The following is a 22,020-nucleotide window of genomic DNA, read 5'->3' as shown; positions in this document are numbered from 1 at the left end:
GGATGGAGAATATCAGTTCTCTGATGCTAACTCATTGCCCTTACCCTTAGAAGAAGCCCCAGACTGTTACTTCCTAAGGGCCTGAGAGGCGGAGGTGCTGGCGATGGGGCAAGGACAGGGGCTGGAAGCCTCACACTGGAACCATGCACCGGGCTGGAGACAGGGTCGCCACCTGACGACTCCTAGATCAGAAAAGCAGTCCCTTCAGGAAACCCGTGTCTGGAAATCAAGGTTCCTTTTCTGGCCCCCTGGCTCCCCTGCAGGTCCTTTCAGGGCTCGCCTTGAGTGGTGCGATTTATGGGGAGCAGCATGTACTCTGAGAGGGCAAGTCTGGAAAGGAGACGCAGGCGGCTGCCTCTCCTGGCAGATACGACCCCCTCCCCCTCTTATTAATTCCCACTTTCCTGTCGGCCTGGAGCACCCTGGAGGGGCCATTTCTTTTTACCTGAAGCAGAGACAGGCATCTTACTTGATTTACAGGCTCCAGGGGCGGGTGGCTCCTCGGCTGGTTGCTAAGGTATCTTTTAAATGGAAATCAGGGTGGAGAGATATCACATATATCGTGCCAGCCATCTGCTAAATGTTGCCTCTTCTGTCTGGAACAGCTCGAGGTGGTTCTGGCAGGAAGGCAGGGCCAGGGGCTGGGGGAAGGGCGAGGAAAGTCTGTGGTCTCCACATCGAGTGAAGGAACAGGAACTTTCCTTTTGTGCTGCCGTGTCTGCCGTGTCCCTTCGTTTTCCCCTTTCTGTCCTCATCGTTCTTTTTTTCCTTTGGTTTTAAATATAAAATCCCATCTGGAGCTTCTGATTACAAACCACCAGCCTAGTTCCACAACTCTATATGCATTGCCAGTATATTTAATTGTGTGCGTGCGTGCGTGTGTATGTGTGTGACTCACTACCATCGGGCCTGACAGGTGGGTCTTTCTGAGCCAATTAGGCCTCAGCTTCTGAGAACGCCAGCAGCGTTCCTTCCAGGCCCATCCCCAAGCAGGAAACGCAAGTGCCCAAATTTAGTTGAACAGCTGGGTTGTCACAGGTTACTAAGCAATCTCATGGTAGAGGCAGCCGGTTTCTACGTACACCAGGCACATGGAAGCCTCTAGAGGGGCCTCTTCTACTCTCAGGGAGGCCTGGAGCCAGACTATCCTGAGTTCAAATCATGATTCTTCTCAGGGGAGATGGGAGAGTTTGGGCAGGTCCAAGTCTCTTTGAACCTCACTTCCTGGTGGTTAAAACAGGGGTAGCAATACTCAGGCCATGAGGTATGGTAGATCAGGTTGCTCACTGCACAAGGCTGTTCAGCTAAGGAGGACTCCAGACGCCCAGTAGGGACACCTCTTTGCAATTACACCAGAGCATTTTTTTTTTTTTTTTTTTGCCGTACGCGGGCCTCTCACTGTTGTGGCCTCTCCGGTTGCGGAGCACAGGCTCCGGACGCGCAGGCTCAGCGGCCATGGCTCACGGGCCCAGCCGCTCTGCGGCATGTGGGATCTTCCCGAACCGGGGCACGAACCTGCATCCCCTGCATCGGCAGGCAGACTCTCAACCACTGTGCCACCAGGGAAGCCCACACCAGAGCATCTTAATGGACTAGTGACAGCACTCACCTTGCAGAGTTGTTGTGAAAACCGAGTCCAGAAACCTAGGGAGGAAGGGAGGAGAACTGATCCTACCCTGGGTAAACTCCCGGAGACATGCTGATTCTCTCAGGCACACTGCAGGGCCAGGGGAGACTGTTTCTCTTCCTCTCCAGTTCATCGCCTGATCCCTCTGGCAACTTCCCTGACTCGCCCCTCCCCTCCCCCCAGTCCTGGCTCATAGACATTCTGAGCAGACAAGCTTTTGCTCCTTTGTGGATGGATTCCTCCCATGAAGGCTGATTCTGACATTTGATACCAGCATCCATTTCATAGCCTCGCTTCTGATCCCCAGGCACCTCTCTCAGCTTTGGCCCCTCCTGCCTGCTTTCATCTGCTTCTTTGTTCCTGATACCAGCCTTCTACTCGTAATCCACCACCTCTCCGTGGTCCCCTCCACCACCTACACCATTCCGAGATGCTTAGAGGGACCTGGGTTACTCCTTCTAGCATTTGTTCAAATCTCCGCTCAAAAGAGAGATCCTCCCCACCCCGCCTAGGTGTGCACTAGTTGCCTGTTATCTACCCTGTTCCCCTCACCTCCCTCCCAACTTGGGGTTTAAGCTGCTTTTTGTTGGCTATAAGAGTAATAAGTGACGGTTCTCAGAATACAATTTTAATTAAGATTCAATAGTCACTTCTCTGTCAGTAAGCTTCCACGCTGATTACTTAAAATATATTTACCCAGCTCTATTATGTCACAGATTTGAATTCATTAGATGTTTGTTAATCCTCAACAAACTCTTTTTTAAAATGTGGTTTGATTAGCATAATTTACAGGGGCAAAACTGTTTGAAACCATGGGCCCCATGCAGGGTGTACATCCCGAAGTGTCCAGATCGTTCCCACTTGCTGCCACTGCCTTTGCTCTCTGCCGGAGGGCAGGCGACAGAGGCAGGGATGGAAAGACCCAAGGATGCCGTAGGACAGGGCAGTCAGTCTATATCTCACTGATGCTGCCCAGGCTGGTCAGGCTTCCAGGACACAGGGCAGGGTCAGAGAGGGAGGAGAAAGAGGATCTGGAGGGACAGTGGAAGATACCCCCACAGGCCACCAATAGCCTCGGCTCTGGACTCAGATGCACTTGACAATGATTATTACCATTACCTGTGAGTGCAGCGATGGGAAGATGTTGGAAAGTGCTGCTGAGCCTTAGAAACTGCGGTGTTTACTGACAAGAGCTCATGAGGAGGATGCCCTTCTCAAGGGGCCAGAGGCTTTGAGAACCCTACCCCCCCATAAACATACACATGCACATAGACACAGGCACGCGTGCACACAGCCACCTCCAGCTTAACTAGCAAGGGACCTCCTTGCGTGTGGCTATCCCTGTGTCCCCAGTGGGTGTAGGAGATACCACTCACCTCTCCTTGAGCAGATGAAGGGACCAGAGACCTCTGACCTCCCTGACTCTATGACCACAATGAGCCATATGCTTGAAAGCACACAGATGGCTCGCAGAAGATACTTCTGAAGCTTCTGCATGACCAGGCCACTCCACGAAGATGGTTTTCTCAGCTGATTAGCCAAGTGAGCCCTGGACAGAGCTGATACAGAACTCAGAACCTCAGTGACAATGCCAGAAGCTCCCTTGGCTCAGCACCATATTTTATTCATTCACTCATTCGATACTGATTGGGCACTTACTACAAGTTGCGTGTGGTACTGGGTGTTGGGATACAGTGGTGGGTGGACAGGGTAGATAAATTCCCTGCCTTGTGGAGTTTCCAGTCTAGGGAGACAGATGTGTAAGTGATTAAGGAATTGTATAAGGGTGGTGAGCAATACGTAGGACAAGTATAGGGTGCTAAGGGGTCCATAGCAGGAAGGTCTGTTTTGGTCTAGGTTTTGGAGAGGCTTCCTGGAGCAGGTGCCATTTAAGCTGAGCCTGGAGGTGGACTAGGAGCTTGGTCAGGCAGGAGTGGAGGTGGGGGAGAAACTGGGAAGAGAGCAGGGCTTGGAGGAAGTCCCGGAGGAAGATCAAGCCTGACAATTATAAGTGAGAGAGGTTGAGTGTAGTCGAAGCAAGAAGAACGAAGGAAGAAAGAGTCGTGAGAAAGAAAGTGGAAAAATGGGCAGAACCAGCTCTTGCAAAGACTTGTCCTTGTGCTAAATATAAGAAGAGGGTCAAGGCAGATGGAAAAGATTCCTGTTTGCTTTATCAGGACCCAGCTAAGTATGGACCTAGAAGGCCATGCATTTGGGCATGGAGAAGGTGGCACAAAAGCTTCCACATGTAGACACCTCTGGGATGGATGTGCCTGGTGGGACCTGGGTCAGGGCAGGCTGGTACCCCTCAAGGAGGAGATGGGCGAGAGCAGGGACTGGAAGGGTGGGCTTTTGCTCATGGGAGCTCAGAGCAGAGCTGCATGGAAATAGGCACGTTGACAAAGGTTTTTAATGAGGGTGACCATAATGAAGAAGATGTAAAGAAAAGAAAATCCTCTGGAACAGAGGCAAGCAAATTTTTCTGTAAAGGGCAAGACAGCAAATATTTTAGGCGTTTGCTGGCCATATTCTGTCTGCTGCAACTACTTACTTCCACCATTGTAGCGTGAAAAAAGACATAGACCATATGCAAACATGAGCATGGCCATGTTCTAATAAAACTTTATTTACAAATATAGGTGGCAGGCTGGATTTGGCCCTTGGGCTACAGTTGGCTAACACCTGCTCTAACGGTGCTGTCCATTGTGGAAACTCATAGTCACATAAGGCTACTGAGCACTTGAAATGTGCTCTAAGTGTTAAATACACTTGGATTTTGAAGACTTAGTACAAATAAAAGAATGTTGAACATTTCATTCATAATTGTTTGTATTGATTACATGTTGAAATAATATTTTGGATATAGTGGGTTAAGTAAAATACATGATCAAAATTGATTTCACTTGTTTCTTTTCACTTTTTTAATATGGCCATGTAATTTAATATGTAATTTAAAATTATATTCGTGGCTCGTATTATGTTTCTATTGGACAGTGCTGTTCAGGAATAACACTCACTACAGATTAAATACAGAGTAAATCTCACCCTGAAACGGTGGGAAATTTACCCTTAAAGAGACACAATGATGGAACTCAAATCTTCACAATAAAGTCATATCTGATTGGAATAGGTTTTTAAATTTACGATGTATCTTTTTTTTTATCAGCTAGTTGTTTTGTCTGCATCTCTGCTCCTTAAACTGGGAGCAATAGAGCTCTACTTCCTCAAGGCATTAATAGTTGTTATGCCAAAAAATAGGAGTGTATTTCGCTTAAAAAAAGGAGCAATGCAGAATTAAACATTAATTCAAATTTCTTTACCGCCACAGAATTTCTCAACACTTCTACGAACTTGCTAGTGCAGAGAGAGCTTTTGCAAGGGTGAGCAAGAGTGGGCTGTGCTTCCCATTTCAGTGGCCTTAGGAGCCTTCCTTGCAGAACCCTAATTAGCACTCCTAGAAGGCAAATCGAGAGCTGTTGGTCTGCGTGATGCTACACAGCCAGTGTGCAATGATTTTCCAAAAGTCCAACTCAGTTGATGTTCTTAGTACTACATAAATAGAGCCACATGGAATAATGATGAAACTGTAAGATCTGGAGATTCAAAGACCTGATCCAAAGCCCTGTTCCTTCCTTCCCTGGATAGTCATTCTCACAAAAGCACCTACTATGCGACAGGCAGTGCTATAGGCCTTTTATTCAGTGGTGAATAAAAACAAGCCCCAACCGTTTGGGGCTTTTTTGCCAGTGCAGAAGACAAACAATAACAAGACACGTAGGTGAAACGTACAGTAACTTAGTGATCAATTCCAAGGAGAAAACGCAGAGCAAGGAAGAGGGATGTGCACAGAGGGTAGGGCCTTGGTGAGAAGGTGACTTTTGCTTAAGGACCTGAAGGAGGCTCTTAGGCCATGGACAAGTCCTCATCTATATACACAGATAAGCCCTTCCCCGTGAAGGGTGTTCCTGAAGCCCAGATGAGGTGATGTATATGAAGGTCCGGGCAGGGGACCCAGCACATACTAAGTGCTCAGAAGAAGTCCATGCCTTGGCTTCCCATCCCACCCCCTTCTTCACCTCCCTGAACTCCCAGAGATTCACCCACTATGTGGATGCTCCATGGTGAAGAACTTACCCAAAGCCAGTTCCCCACTAACCCTGGCATCTCCCAGGGACAGCTCTCTCCTTGTCCATGTTCTTATTCTTAGGGAATGCTGGTCCAATTTGATTTCATGCTGAGCCTAATCCAATTAAGAGGGCAAAACCGCTTCAAAATACAGCCATAAAACACTTTTCAAATCCAATGATTATTCAATGAACCACTGGTATGGAATTATCCATCCATGCATCCATCCAACAAATATTTACTGAGCATCTACTATGTTCCAGGCACTGTGCTAGATGTGCAGGTTATAGCAATTAACAAAATAGACAAAAGTACCTGCCCTCGTGGAACTGACATTCTAGTGAGGGAGATAGAAAATATTCCATAAACATAATTAATAAGTAATTAAATAGTCTGTTCCAAGGTGATAAGAGCTAAGGAGAAAGGAAAAAGTAGAATTGTATTGGAGGGACTGGTTGAAGAGATTACACCCGTGTGAGCAGCTGCTACTCTGCTGCTCCCCAAGGCAGGGGATGGGTGTGAGGGAGGAAGCTCTGGGCCAGGGCTTTAGGAAGTCGCCTCCTGATCCTGACCTTGTGTCCCTCCCTTCCAGGCGCCACGGCCTGAGTGACCAGACCATGGAGACCCTGCTTGGTGGCCTGCTGGCGTTTGTCATGGCGTTTGCCGTGGTCGACGCCTGCCCCAAGTACTGTGTCTGCCAGAACCTGTCTGAGTCACTGGGGACCCTGTGCCCCTCCAAGGGGCTGCTCTTCGTACCCCCTGACATCGACCGGCGGACGGTGGAGCTGCGTCTGGGCGGCAACTTTATCATCCACATCGGCCGCCAGGACTTCGCCAACATGACAGGGCTGGTGGACCTGACATTGTCCAGGAACACCATCAGCCACATCCAGCCCTTCTCCTTCCTGGACCTCGAGAGCCTGCGCTCCCTGCACCTCGACAGCAACCGGCTGCCCAGCCTCGGGGAGGACACCCTGCGGGGCCTGGTCAACCTGCAGCATCTCATCGTGAACAACAACCAGCTGGGAGGCATCGCAGACGAGGCCTTCGAGGACTTCCTGCTGACGCTGGAGGATCTGGACCTCTCCTACAACAACCTCCACGGCCTGCCCTGGGGCTCCGTGAGGCGCATGGTCAACCTGCACCAGCTGAGCCTGGACCACAACCTGCTGGACCACATCACCGAGGGCACCTTCTCTGACCTGCAGAAACTGGCCCGCCTGGACCTCACCTCCAACCGGCTGCAGAAGCTGCCCCCGGACCCCATCTTCGCCCACTCCCAGGCCTCTGCCCTGACGGCCACACCCTTCGCTCCACCCCTGTCCTTTAGTTTTGGGGGAAACCCACTGCACTGTAACTGCGAGCTTCTCTGGCTGCGGAGGCTCGAGCGGGACGATGACCAGGAGACGTGTGGCTCCCCGGGGGGCCTCAAGGGCCGCTACTTCTGGCACGTGCGCGAAGAGGAGTTTGTGTGCGAACCGCCTCTCATCACCCAGCACACGCACAAGCTGCTGGTCCTGGAGGGCCAGGCGGCCACACTCAAGTGCAAGGCCATCGGGGACCCCAGCCCCCTCATCCACTGGGTGGCCCCCGATGACCGCCTGGTGGCGAACTCCTCCAGGACTGCCGTGTATGACAACGGCACCCTGGACATCCTCATTACCACGTCTCAGGACAGCGGCGCCTTCACCTGCATCGCTGCCAACGCCGCCGGGGAGGCCACGGCCACAGTGGAGGTCTCCATTGTCCAGCTGCCACACCTCAGCAATAGCACCAGCCGCACGGCGTCCCCCAAGTCCCGCCTCTCGGACATCACTGGCTCCAGCAAGACCAGCCGGGGAGGTGGAGGTAGTGGGGCCGGGGAGCCTCCCAAAAGCCCCCCGGAACGGGCTGTGCTGGTGTCCGATGTGACCACCACCTCAGCCCTGGTCAAGTGGTCGGTCAGCAAGTCCGCCCCCCGGGTGAAGATGTACCAGCTGCAGTACAACTGCTCCGACGATGAGGTACTGATTTACAGGTGAGCCCGGGACTGCGGCAACACGGGGAGGTGTCTGGCTGGGCCAGGAGGAAATGATGGGGAGGGTTTTGAGCTGTTCCCACCTATGCCCCACCTCCCCAGAGGTGTCTTTGTGGGATTCTGGGGACAAACTGCGCCATTTGTGCAGGTGAGAGGAAGTAGAATGAACATTACCTACAAGTTTAAGAAGAGGGGACCCCACACGGGCAGCCCGAAGAGATGTGTATGTCGGAGGACCCTACCTCCCAGGGCCGTGACTGTGGTAGGTGGTCTCGTGGCTGAGAGCCTGAGAACTTTCTGTTTTGAGCCTCAGATGGAGGGCACACAATAACAATGAGCGGAACTCTTGGCCGAAGAATCTGACTCCTTCAAGGAGGGATGAATCTGACCTTCACCTGGACTTGTAGGCAGTCACGGTTAAGGTCAGGAGGTGTAAAATTCAGATCATCACTCTGCCACTTGCTAGTCATTTAATTCTCTTGCCCTGCCTCAGTTGTCCTCATCCGTAAAATGGGGATAATCTGCACCTGACTTGGTCAGCAGGTAATTGAACTCAACTCAAACTGGCTGAAAAAAAGAAAAAGGGAGAGGTAATGTGTTGGCTCATGTAATTGAAAACTCAGGGACCTACCTGCCTCAGGGTAGATCAAAGGCCTCACAAACATCCTGCATTCTCAGTTTCTTAGCTTCCCTAGGTTTCATTTTTCTTCTGGTTTGGCTTCACCCTCAGACAACCTCTTTCCTCTGGGCAGCCCTAGAAGGAGAAGATCATCCATGTCCCAGTTGGTCCTGCAGAAGCCCTGGATGAGCTCTGATTAACCAGAGCAGGTCATGTGAGCCTACTGAATATTAGAGGTGGGGTCATCCTGCCCACCTGTCCTGACCACTCTGGGTGTCAGTCTCCTCATCTGGAAATGGAGACATTGATGTTCGTCTCCTTCTGTGATAATCCAAGGGCCATTTCCTAGGCTGGTAGAAAGGGAGATTAAGACTGAAAAGCTGCAACAGAGTTGCCTACGTTTTTTGGAGGGAGGGAGGCGCCCACAGATGATGTTCCAGGCCAAAGGGTCGGGGGCTGACCACAGGTGTGTTTCCTTCTTGGCCAGCCTCAGCTTGTGTTAAACATGACAGACATGGCCTAGAATCTTACAGCTCAAGGAATGCATGGTTTCTTTTGAAATCCTGTGTTTTATTGTACGCATTTAAAATGATTATTCTGAGAGGGGATCCCATATACTTCGCCAGACAGCTGAAGCATCCATGGTACAAGAGAGGTCAAGAACCTTGATCTGTCAATGAGGTTTCTTCCAGCTCTGACTTTCTCAGTTGATGAATCGGTCTCTGGATGGGAAGGTGTGGGGAAAGGAAGGCATTTATTCACCAAATGGAGTCCATGAGATGGAGGGTGGGTGCACCATGGAAGCTGCAGGAGCCAAGGAACTTCCCTTACCTGGCGTCATATGTGTGGCTTGTCTGGAGAGCAGCTTCATTCTCAGGATGTAGAGAAAACAGCATTAGAACTTAACTGAAGTATATGCATGTCATATATATATATATATATATATATATATATGAAATTAAACAATATATGTTATGTATTCATATATATATGAAATTAAACAATCTGCATATATATTTTTCCTACTTATAAAAGTAATAGTCTTTGTAGAAAATTTGGAACATAGACGAAATGATAAAGAGAGAGAAAAAAATGACCTATAATCCCACCACTCAAAATTAACCAGGAGCATTTGGCCTCTAAGTTTTATTTCAGTTCAAAACAATACTTATGATCAATCTAGTGTGTCCTTTTGTTTCTTAATTCTTTCCACTCAACATTGTAGCTTGCTTAGATCTCATGGTATTAAAGTACTTTTCATTTGGCTATACCGTAATTTATTTAATCAGTCTTCTATTGTTGGACATTTAGGTTGTTTCCATTTTTCAATATTAAAAGTAATGCAACAAAGACAAAAAAGTAATGCAGCAATGTATGTATCTTTGTACATAAATACATTTGTGCAACTTCAGTGATTTCCTTAGCATATTTTCTTAAGTGTTGAATCACTGGTTTCACGGGTAAATTATAACCTTTATACGTTGCATATAAACATTTATTTATCCTCTCACCAGTGGAAGGTGACAGTGCCCATTTGACCGCACCCTTTCCAATTATAGAATATATAATTACTTTCATTTTTGCCAATCTCATAGGTGAAAAATGGACCTTGCTTTAATTTGCATTTCTTTGATAACTTGTGAGGTTGACCTTTTGAAAATAAGTATATTTCTTCACTTGTGAATTTATTATATGGTTTTGACTTTGATATAAAGTGTAAAGGCAAAAAGCTACCAGCTCTGAGGCTTGCAAAAGCGCAGGATGAAGGGACATGCAATTTGTGAGGGGGAGGTACTGGCATCAAGGTGGCAGCAAGCCAAAGTTGCCAAGATGGCACCCCTCCCTGGGGGTCTCAGAAACCCTCCGAGGGCCACGGGAGGGGTCGGAGGTATACTTCTGAATACTCAAAGCTGAATTCAAAATGCTTTTATTTGGTGGTTGAGATCCTGGAGACACTAGCTTTATAGATAGAAATATAGGTACACCTCAGAGATATCTTGGGTTGGGTTCCAGACCACGGCAATAAAGTGAATATTGCAATTAAGCGAGCCGCATGAATTTTTTTGGTTTCCCAGTGCATATAAAAGTTATGCTTACACTATAGTGTAGTCTATTGTGTATAACAGCATTATGTCTAAAAAAAAGTACAAACTTTAATTAAAAAATACTTTATTGCTAAAATATGCTAACCATCATCTGAGCCTTCAGTGGGTCCTAGTAGTAATGTCAGAGATCACTGATCACAGACACCATAACAAATATAATAATAATGAAAATGTTTGAAATTTTGCGAGAATTACCAAAATGTGACACAGAGATATGAAGTGAGCAAATGCTGTTAGAAAAATATCCCCTATAGAATTCCTCAATGCAGCGTTGCCCCAAATCTTCAATTTGTAAAAAACATTATTTGCAAAGTGCAATAAAGCAACGTGCAATAAAATGAAGTAAATGGAAACATCAGAAATCTTAGGGAAAAAATGCAGATAACAATGCAGATTTCCCCTTATTGTGGTCTTGAAGATTAGAAGAGAAGCAGCGTGGAAAGCTCTCCAAACAGTGCAGGCACGTAATAGTAAGCGTTCAAGGAATACGAATTATTATTATTATTGTTATTAGCAACAGTGATGGTGGTAGTAACAGTAATGGTGAGAGTTGAGACCCTTATCTTGTCTGCCATCCTGGGCGAGCAACGGGAAGAGTATGGTTAGATGTGCAAGTCAGTCTTTAAGAAGTTGGATTTCCAAAATTTAGAGAAAAAGGACAGCGTGAGTCTGTAGCCAGATAATAGTAACAGCAATCACCAGACAACATTCTTGCCAGCTTACTGTGGGTTTCAATGTAGCTTTCCAAGAAGTAAATATCTCATTTAAATCTCCTGGACATACCAAGAAATATAAAAGACCAAAAGAATTAAAACTCTCCCAAGGTTGTGCAGCCAGAGAGAGGCAGGACTGATCTGAACACAGGCCTCTGGTTTCAGTGCCTAGACTTAGCCACCATGGCTGTGCTGCCCTCACCCTAACAGTGAAGCTGGCTGTTAGGACAAATGGGAGACTCCAAGAAGGATACAGTGGATTTTTAGAAAGCAAACTGTCCCCATAAGAAAGAAGAGACACCAGTGGGCTGCACCGTAGCTCTGTGACATGCTTGGCCTTCAAGAGGGATGTGTACAAAAGAGGGGCAGAAAGGCTTCTATCCAAAGATGAATATTAAAGAGGAACACACACTGTACAGAGGGCAGGGCTTTTAATCCATGTTCATAGCAGGAAGGACAAATGTGCTGGTTGGGAGGGAGGCTGCAGGAAGACTAGACAAGAGCCACAGGGAAAGCTGCACAGTTTCCAATTGGCCTCCACCTTCCCGGGCAAGAACAGGGCCAGCGATAATGGTACACATCTCTGCTGAGAGCTTACTTGAAGCGGGCACTATTCTGAGGGCTCTATGTGTACTAACTCATTGAGTTTCCTCAAAACCCCAGGAGGGGAGAACTACTGTTATTCCACTTCCCATATAAGAAACTTGCCCAAGGTGTTACATGGAAAGTAGCAGAGACAGAACTGGAATCCAGGCAACATGGGAAAGGCAAGACCAATACTCAAGGAGGAAACCAAGGCCAACAGAGACACATCACACATACCCCAAGGGTCACATCCCAGGACTAGAGGACACTAGCTGAGTTTCCCAAGCCCATGGGGGTAGGCCTGAGACAGCATGGACAGAAAGAGAAGTGCCCAAGATGGGAAAAGGGTGGAGAGTCTCCTTTTGAAGACTAGACCCCATAAGGCATAGGATGCTAGGCTGGGCAGAATTGCTCAACAGATGGCTATAAGCCCTTGGCAAAGAATGCTGATTGCCAGGACCCAGCATGGGTTCCCAGGGGACAAATCCTGCCCAAGTATTCAGCTGTCTTCAGGGGACACTATGCCCCAGTATTTCTTTCTTTTTTTTGTAATTGAAGTATAGTTGATATACAATATTACATAATTTACAGGTGTACAACATAGTGATTCACAATTTTTAAAGGTTATATTCCATTTATAGTTTCTACAAAATACTGGCTATATTCCCTGTGTTGTACAATATATCATTGTAGCTTATTTGTTTTAAGCATAATGGTTTGTGCTTCTTAATCTCCTACCCCACTCTTGCCCCTCCCACCCACTGGTAACCACTAGTTTGTTCTCTATATCTGTGAGTCTGTTTCTTTTTTGTTATATTCACTAGTTTGTGACCCAGTAGTTCTCTTAATCTGCCTCCTTGTCATTCACGAGGGCAGCCCTCCTCAGTGACATCCCTCCTGACACAGGATTCTCCACGAGACCCCCACCCCTGTGCATCTCCAAGGGGGAAGTAGGCCAGAACCTCTGGGGTGATAGATGCTATTGGAAAACATCCTAGGAGTTTCCATAGCTGTGACTCACTGCCGTAAACAGAGCGCATCACAATTGTAAAGGACACTTGACAAAAATCTCACCCTGTGTTTGGGCCAAAATGGAGATGTGTGAACTGGTGAAGTGGACTTGTAACTGGTCAAGTAATCAGGTTGTTTAACAAATTGATGTGAGCATGGGAGAAAGCCTCTGCCTTGTGCCCATACCTGCCCCCATTCTGTACTGCTCAGTATGTTTTCTTATTGACATGGATAATGAAACAGAAAATATGTATTCTCTTTCGGTTCAAAAACTCAACTGCATGAGTTCAAGGTGAGGCACATCTGGCTTGACTGGAATTTTGTGTGGCATCGGCTCAGAGTTCTAGCTGATCTCAAGGACATCATAGCCGCAAAGTGATGGAGCTGCCAAAAGACTCCTGTAATTTTGGGTTGTATTAACAGAGGTGAAGTGCTCAGATCATGGGAGGTTACGATTTTAATCACTGAATCATTCAAGCTGGTTGGAGTGGAGCTGTAACATGTTTAATATAGGATGACAGAGTCTCAAGAAATTTTCTTTACCAATGGCAATATATCCAGAGATCTGTTGATGAGAATGGGATTCTAGAATCTTGTGAGATGGGCAGAGGTTACCTTGGAGATGACAGGATTTGGGAAAGGAGTCATATATCCCTTAATTTATTCAAAGAATGTATGAGTAGGAGAGAGGAACACACACACACACACACACACGCGCGCGCGCGCACGCGCGCGCGAAAGCAGGCACGGACCCATTACAATAAAAAAATTCCAGTAGCAGCGTCTGTATCTACCTCTCTCATTGCTCTCCATCTGGCTGCAAAATGATTTGGCTTGTGTCTTTCTTCCTCTCTAGCATGTGCTATTCATACCTACTCATCTCTGTATCCCCAGCTCCTAGTAAGTCCTGGCCCACAACAGCTATTGAGTCAACACCTGGTGAACTGAACAGAATGGAAATGAACATCAGAGCTGCCCAACAGCAGAATAAACAAGGGCTGCCATAAGGTAGTGAGCTGCCCATACCAGAACAGTTCAAGCAGAACCCAGCTAACTCCATGCCAGGGATGCCGAGTGGTCAGCCTAACTGTAACACTTAACTTAAGTGAGCCCACCCTGATGGTCTATGGCTCTGTTTTCTTATTATCCCACGATCAAGACAATATGGTTACCACACTTGCTAAATCCACCTGCTTTTGCCAGTTGGGGCCACATGGCATCTTGCCTCCCAGGGTTAGGGTGCCCTGTCTCACAGGGGTTTAAGCCCTGGGCCTGAGGCCACAGACAGGGACCTTGGTGGAGACTCAGTTGTCCAGCCAGATTGGACACGTCATTGACAGGTCACCATTGACCCACACCGTGGGCCTACAGAAGCCCTGGGGGCTGTGAGCTGTGTCTGAAGCATCAGGTTCTATTCTATATACCAGGAAGGGGGAGCAGAGGCATGGCTCATTCCAAGCCATGGATAACTCAGGATCTGAATTTGACTATGAAATAGTGTCTTGCTTTTATTTTTTTTAATCAGATAATTAGCTCCCTAATTATCTAATGGTTTTTGCTGACTTCCCAAGCCATTTGCCTTCCCTGAGTACATACGGCTGAGCCCTGCCGGCAGCCCTGGGTCATGCTGGACACGTACAGTCCACAAGTGAGGCCTGGTCTGTTTCCCGTGGGACTGGGGAGGGCCAGCTCCCCCATCTGTCTGCCCCAGGGCCTTCCCTTTCAGGATGTGGCTGGCATTAATGGGGGCAGTGTCAGGGGGGTGGGGAGGAGTCATTGAAGGGAAGAGGAAGGATGGCGAGAGGGGAGTCAGAAAGAAGGGGGCCTCCCCTTGCGCATGAGAAAGCAGAAGCCCATCCCAGCTCTGCTTCATCCCCCGTGTGACGTGGTAAGTTAAGTGCCCTGCATGTCATTAGCAGCCCAAATGACATTCACAAACACTTGCCTCCAGGCATGATGTTGGAACAGTCCCCAGGAGGGCCAGGGGAACAGCCAACATACTTCTATAGCACAGGGTGGAATTAGCCAGGATGCAACCTTGTCTTTGTGCAGCTTATTCTGCTGTCATCATCTCCGTGTAGAAAAAGTGAGGGGTTATGAGGCAAGAGACCTGAAGGTGGTAGAAGATAGTGACCATTCCATGCCCCGACCCCTAATTACCTTCAGACCCCCCTTTCCATGCCATATCCTTCCATGATTGTCAGACATACTCCCCACCCTGGGGGAGACTGAACCACCCCACATAGTTTTGCAGGGCTGGGGTTGGGGCATTGTTTTTTCACTGTTGCTCTGTTTCCCATCTGGGGAAAGAATAAAATGGCAGATTCAGCCAGTTTCTACCCCATCAGGATCTTATGAATCAACACCTCAGTTTGTCCCCCCTACCCCATGAAAATGTAGCCCTCTCCACCTTGGGGTGGAGGGAAATTTACTGATGAACCTGGGATCTTGTGGATATGGGGAGAAACTGCTAGGGACAGGTGCTCCCTAAAGGAAGGGTCATGCCATATGCAAAATCTGACACCTATGCAGGGGGAAGTTTCCTTGACTCAGCTGCTTCATTGACATCTCAGCTTCTCCTGAAACAATGGATTGAACCCCGACAGGCGGAGGAAAAAAAGGTATAAAGGAGGAAATTGGGGTGGATGGGGTAGAAAGATCCCCATCAACTCCCTGGTCAGAGCCAGATCAGCCTGCCTTGGGTTTTACATTTTTCTAAATTTCTTTTACATTGCTTGACAATTGAAATCTGACATCCACAAGCGGAGATGGACAGGACAAATATTATACCCATTTTATAGATGGTGAAACTAAGTCTTTAATGAATTGAGCGGATTTCCCAAGGTTCCACAAAGCAAAAACTAGAAATGTGGTGTCCTACATCCAATGCCAGGTACCATGCTGTGGGGCACATCTCACAGATATCTCAAGGAGTTTTCCTTAAGGCTGGAGACTTGGGCTGGGGGGCACCAACTATAACTTCTTTTCCTCAGAAGGATGGGGTAACCCACTGGGAGTCTGCTGAGATTTTCTCTGCCAGCTTTAGTTGCTTTCCCCACATTTCTAAGGCAATTAGGATGAATAGAAAACTTAACCTAATGAGATTTAAGTTCATAAGGGTTTATGTCTCTTGTGTAAGAGAAGTCCAGTGGAAGAGAGTTTAGCCTGGGTTTCTGGGAAGTATGGCCACCAAGGGCCCAGCTCCTACCTCTCTGATCTGCCATCCTCAGCACACAGTTTCTGTCCTTAAGTTTCCCTCATGGTGCAAAATGGCTGCCGGCACTCTAGCTTTCACATCTCCTTTCTATACAGCAGGAAAGATAAAAAGCTGAAGGGCCAGAGGGCAAAGGGGAAGAGATTCTCTGAAGCTCTACCCAATAACTTCTGCTTATATCTCTTTTGGCCACACATGTCTGCAAGGGAGGCTGGGAAATGTAGTTTTCTAAAACTAGGCACAATACACTGCCAGTAATATACAGAAGACAAAGAGGCAGCTAGCACTTCTAGAACCTGAGTTTGCACCCTAACTCTACCATTTACTAGTCTTGGGATCATGGGCAAAACACTGCATCACTGTCAGTCTCTGTTTTCTTGTCTGTAAAATGGGAACAGAGATTCCTTTCTGCATAAGTTATATAGACAGTGGCATGAACTGAATGAGATCACCTATTTGAAAGTGCATCTTTCATGGTCAACTGTGAAGTACAGGATACATGTCATTACTTATTGTTATTAGGAGCCTGTCCACTTTCCTTTCTTAGCCCCCTCTTTTTGTCCCTGTTCTCCAGGCTTCTTCTTGTGGCTCCATTCTTCAAAACCTTACTCTAAGAGAACTGTAAACTGGGAAAACAATCTGATAGAGTTTTAAGAGATCAAAGGGTAAGGTGTCACCCCTTTCAGAAATCTTCACAGTTCAATTGGAAACTCTGAAGGACCCAAAGGAGTGAATCTCTAATGGTGGAATTTCAAAACCCACAGCAAGTTTGTGCATAGGAGAGAAATTTTTCAGGGGTGCCTTCCAAGAGCATCTCAAATCATATCACCACTTTATCATCCTCCCCTCCTGCTCTGCACAAGAAGATGACTCCACTCAGATTCAAAAACCTTCAGGGCATCTGTTCAGAAGTGACTAAATTCTCTACTTGTCATTCACTCTTTATTCTCAAAAAGTTCTGTCTGAAGACATCTTCGAAGGGAGAAATAATTAGCAGGAGTAAAGGGAGTAGAATTGTGCATCCAGTCTACCTTTCTTTTGGAATGTGGCTTTTCCCCTCTAGTAAGTGAGAACCAGAGAAGCAGCCCCTTGTTAATTTTATATACATTTGGTTGGTTTGGGGGTGGGGGGGGGATATTACTTATTTCTCACCAGGAAATTACCAAAGAAGGTTTACAGAGGGAGGGGTTAGGCTTGAGGAGTGTCTGGGACTTGGGGATCATGCTGGTGGTGGCAGCCATCAGAATGACACCAAACACAAACACTCATCTGACAACTAGAATTTCCCCCAAACATGTTCACAGCAGCCAGCTCCTTTCAGCCTTGTAACAGCTCCAGGAGAACTGTGGGTGGGCGAAGTGTGAAACCCAGGCATTCTGACCTGGAGCCTGAGGTTTCCCAGGAGCTGTATCCTCTCTCCAGGGGATCTTGAGTCAGCTTGGGGTGGGGCCCAGGCATCCGTGTTGTTAAAGCTCTCCTGGTGACTCTGATGTGTGTTCATCATTGGGCTGTTGTGCCTAGGGAATAGGCAGTACTGGTGGGCAGAGCTGCTGTAAATCCCACGGCTGGGGTTTGGTCTCTGAACTTCTGGTGAGGGAAGAAGTCAGGAGACCTGGGTTCCCACCCAGCTGTACCTTGCCCTGGTCATCTCACCACTCTGAGACTTTGCTTCATCTATAACACTGAAATACAAACCCCTTCAAATGGGGTTATCTCCAAAGAGATAAAGTATGTGAAACATTTAGGGAACAAAAGCATCTTGTGCATTTTAGTTGCTGGAGTCATTTTTCTTACCCCTCAGCTGAGGCTTAGTGATTAATACCAGGAGGATCGAATCCAGGGCTCCAGACGTGGTCTCTTATCCCCCTCCCTTTCCTTCTCTGAGCCTCAGGCTTCTCATCTGCAGAATGGGGATGATAATAACTCACAAGGATGTTGTGAAATGATAAAAGATGTAAGACGTGAAGAGCATCTTCAGATAGTGTGAAGTGCTTCTCGTAGCAAAGATCTGACTGTAGTGGTTTGACAAAATTGGGGGTTTGTTTCTGTCATGGAATGGAATTCCAGAGGGATATAGCTCAGGGCTGGCATGGGAGTTCCATGGACCTCAGGGACTGAAGCTCCTTCTTAGGTCAGTTGCAGTCTTTAACATGTGGCTCACTGACCCTTCCCTCTGGGACTTCCTCAGGTGTGCCCAGCCCACAGGGAGGGCAGCTGAAGTGCAGGAGAGTTGACGTCCCCAGGAGCAGCCCCACCCTATGCCAGAGGGAGTTGGAGGATTAACACCCCAGCTTCCTCCCCCAGGGGGAAAGAAGAAGGACAGCTGAGACATGTTCTGTGCTGTCTCCCAGAGGGTCCCAGTAGGACTGAGCCCAGATTGCTCACAAGGGTAAGTTGCTTAGTGAAATAGCCTGTTTGGCCTTTCTTCCCCATTCCAGAGAATCCTGGGCCCACCTCCCAAATGAACTACTGGCACTCAAATCTTCATCTTAGAGTCTGCTCCCGGGAAAGCCCAACTAAGACAGGTACCAACCTTCTGGATGAGTCAGCCCCTTTAAAGAGTCCCCCAGAAGCCCCACCCAATGACTCCTGCTCCATCTCATTGTATTTCCTCAGACCACGTCAGAGCCTGAGAAAGCTGGTCATTTTTTCAGGCATGTTGCTTTCCCAAATAAAATCAGGGCTCTGCAGGGGAGTTAGAAGAAGAGGACGGATGTTGGGCAGGAGTGCAGGCGCCACAGAGCCACATGGGCGAAAGCGTCCGTGTCATCCACGTCTCTTGGCACCTGCCCACAAGATCCCGGGAGCCAGTAGCCAGTGTGTAGTTTAGCTGAGGCCAGCCTGGGAGGGAAGGTGATCTGGGCTGATTTTCTGCCACTCTGTGAGTGCTCTTTGCTCATCTCTAGAGACACTGAGACAGAGAGAGAAGCCGAGAGGGATGTCTGAGTCCTTGCCAATTAGGCCTGTGGTCTGGCATGTGTGTGTGTGACGAGAGTGGGCACCCCGTAGGTGACAGAAGGGTTCCAAACATGAAGTCAGATTAACGCCCGTCACCTTCAGAGCCTCAGAGGTGGTGGGGGCTGGTGAGCCAGCAGAATCACACAAAACCACAGACTGTGATATGCCAGCCCAAGGTGAAAGCAGGGCCACGGAGACATGCAACACGCATGAACAAGCTCATTAACTATTTACAAAGGAGAGCTATTTCTCGCTGGGGTGGGCTCCAAAGATGGGCTCCCACTTGTGCTGTGGCTGCAGGGCTGATGCTGTGGGTGGGAGTACTGGTCCAGATGTGGGAACTAACTGCTCTTGCATCGTCAGGAAGGTACTTGTTCAGAAACTAAACATCACACGGAACTATAAGACACTTAACCTTCTAACCAGAAAATTAGTTAGTGATGATACTAAGTTAAGGGGCATTTCAGTTTAGTAATTAGCCACCTAAAAGGTGAACATGTAAATGAATTTGCTGGGTGAACTTGATCCACTTGAGCTTTTTCATGGGCTGATGGAAGTGCATTCACATGCCTGGGTTGGGAGGGGTGTATTCTGTGGCTGGATGGGGCAGGTGGAGTGAGGTATAAGCTGCGTCCTGGGGAGTAGGTGGGATTTGGAAGGAAGAGGGGAGGGGTTAGCTGTTTTAGGTGGAAGCAATAAAGAGGCCGAGACAGGAACGATCAGGCCTGGTCAAGGACCCCTGAGAGCCCCAGTATATTAGTCAGTGTCACCACAATAATGCTGTGTGACAAACAAGTTCAAAATCTACGTGATATACAACCTATTGAATCTTCTTACTTGTGGGTCTGCAGGTTGGTCGGAGTTCACCTGGTCTCAGCTGGGCTGGGCTGCAGGCTCTGGGTCTGGTTTAGATCTTCTCTGTGTATCTTGTTTTGGAGCCCAGGTAGGGTGTAGTGGCCATCCAGAGTATGTCCTTCTCATGGTGATAGCAGAAATGCAAGTGGGCAGGTGAAGAAGCAAATGTCAAGCCTCTGCTGGCATTACATCTGCTAAATCCCATGGACCAAAGCAAGTTACAAGGCCAAGCAGGGCATGCATATCACCCACTGTCAGGCCACGGCAAGGCTGTGGAGGTTTTATCTTATTAAAGAGAAGTGAAGAAACAGGTCCAACAGCTCAATCTACCACACCTGGCTTACCTGGTGAAAAGGCTGTCTCTAGTGCAGTGGTTCTCAGACTTGAGCACGCATCAGAATCACCTGGCAGGCTTGTTAGCACACTGACACAGGGCCCAGCCCCCCTGAGCTTGTGACTCATTTGGTCTGGAGTGGGGTCGGAGAATCTGCAGTTCTAATGCATTCTCGCAGTGATGCTGAGCTGTCCATCTAGGGGCCACTCTTTGAGACCCTCTGGTCTAGGGAAATAATAAGACGTTTGTTCAGAGGATGGAAGAGGGCAGACAGAGGGTGGCCTTGAGTGTCACACACAATAGCTATATTTACTGAGCCCTTACTACATTCTAGGTATGGTTTTAAAGATGTGCTGTGTAATTTATTCTCTTATGTGGTACATTAACCCTGTGAGGTATGATATTGCCATTTGACAGTTGAAGACTCTGAGCCATAGGGAGGTGACATGACTTACAAGGTCCCCCACCTTGGAGGTGGTGGAGCTGGAGTTTGTAGCCAGTGCTCTGTCCTGACTTCAAGATTTCTCCTGTTGGCAGTGGGGAGCCATGGTCAAGTTCTGAGGGGAGAAATGACCTGTGGTGGAGAAACTCTGGATCTGGAACTGGATAGTCTAGGCACAAACCACACTTTGACTTTTGGTATCTAGACTTTTATTTATTCAATCAGTAAATACTTATATTGTGTCTGCTTTGGGGTAGAATCTAGTCAAGACCATAGGGTTAGAACAAGATAGGCGAAGTCCTTGTCTACAAGAAGCTTACATTCTTATGGAGGAGAGGGATGAAAAAATTTTAATGTGCACTAGGAAGAAAGATAAGTAGTGTAAGGAGACAGAGACTGGGGAGCTGCTGTTTTACATGGGTGGTCAGAGACGACCTCTCTAAAGAGTCAGTTTGGAACAGAGACCTGAATGGAGTGAGAGGAAGAGCCATTCAGGGGAAACAGCAAGTGCAAAGGCCCTTAGGGTAGGATGCTGGAGACGCAGCAAGACTCCAGTGAGTCTGGAGGAAGGGTGACAGTGAATGAGGTTAGAGAACTGGATGGGGCTGCATCACGTAGGGCCTCATAGGCCATGGCGAGGCCTTGGACTTTATCTGGAATGGGATGGGAGCTGTTGGGTGGTTGAAGACTGGAGAGTGGCATGATGTGACTAAGAAAGAAGATTCTGGCAGCTGGGTGGAAAAGAGACTATAGGGGCAGGGGTGGAAGCAGGGAGACCAGGTACAGGACGGTTTCAGGGGTCTTAGCAATGTCTTGAGACCCTCCTGGTCCTTCATGTCAGCATCCATAAAATGGGGGGAACGACCCCTTCCACCAAAATTTCCCATCTGGGCTTGTTATGACGGTGGAGGGAGGTCAGGGCGTGGGCACGTGAGTGAGCAGGAAATACCCAGGTAGGGAACAAAGCGGCATTTTGTGATGATGTTTCTGGCAGACTCCTTGGGGCTCCATCTCCCTGGCCCGGGAACCTCCCTGAGGCCCAACCCACAGCCGCAGTGGAGAGGAGTTTCCCATCTCCCCCTCCAGAGCATCACAGCTCACCCATCACTGTCCCAGCTCCTCAGTCATCACCCCCCCTCCCCCCAAGTCCTCTCACTCTGATAGGGAGTAATTATTTATGTTCTTGTTTAATTAGCTCATTAGGAATGTGCTGCAGTATTTCTGAGACTACATCTCCCTCTCTAGTGGCTCTTAAGAGCGTTTTTTGCTGGTGCCTGGCTGCAACAATTGGGGTGGCATTTGTGGGTGTGAGGGTGGCCAGTGGTCAGGGGCTGGGTGACCTGTGTTCTGTCTCCTGGGGTGTGTGTGTGGACAGGTGCGGAGGCTGCTGAGGTCCTGGGCATGGAGACAGGATC

General features: G+C 48.1%; 1 protein-coding gene across 1 annotated transcript in view; it reads left to right on the top strand.

Moving 5' to 3' along the window:
- Nucleotides 1-6,354: 6,354 nt before the first annotated feature.
- The window catches only part of LRFN2 (leucine rich repeat and fibronectin type III domain containing 2), a gene marked incomplete at its 3' end in the record, with an annotated part of 36,233 nt that continues 20,567 nt past the window's right edge, over nucleotides 6,355-22,020 (top strand). The window contains exon 1 of the mRNA XM_081247038.1: nucleotides 6,355-7,769. Within this exon, the coding sequence (XP_081103164.1) occupies nucleotides 6,370-7,769 (1,400 nt within the window). The 5' untranslated portion in view covers nucleotides 6,355-6,369. The remainder of the gene's footprint in view (nucleotides 7,770-22,020) is intronic.

Source organism: Mesoplodon bidens (genome assembly GCF_964165515.1).
Source record: "Mesoplodon bidens genome assembly, chromosome: 10".
NCBI lineage: Eukaryota > Metazoa > Chordata > Mammalia > Artiodactyla > Ziphiidae > Mesoplodon > Mesoplodon bidens.
Note: the sequence above shows the minus strand (reverse complement) of the source record. Positions and strands in the feature narration are given on the sequence as shown.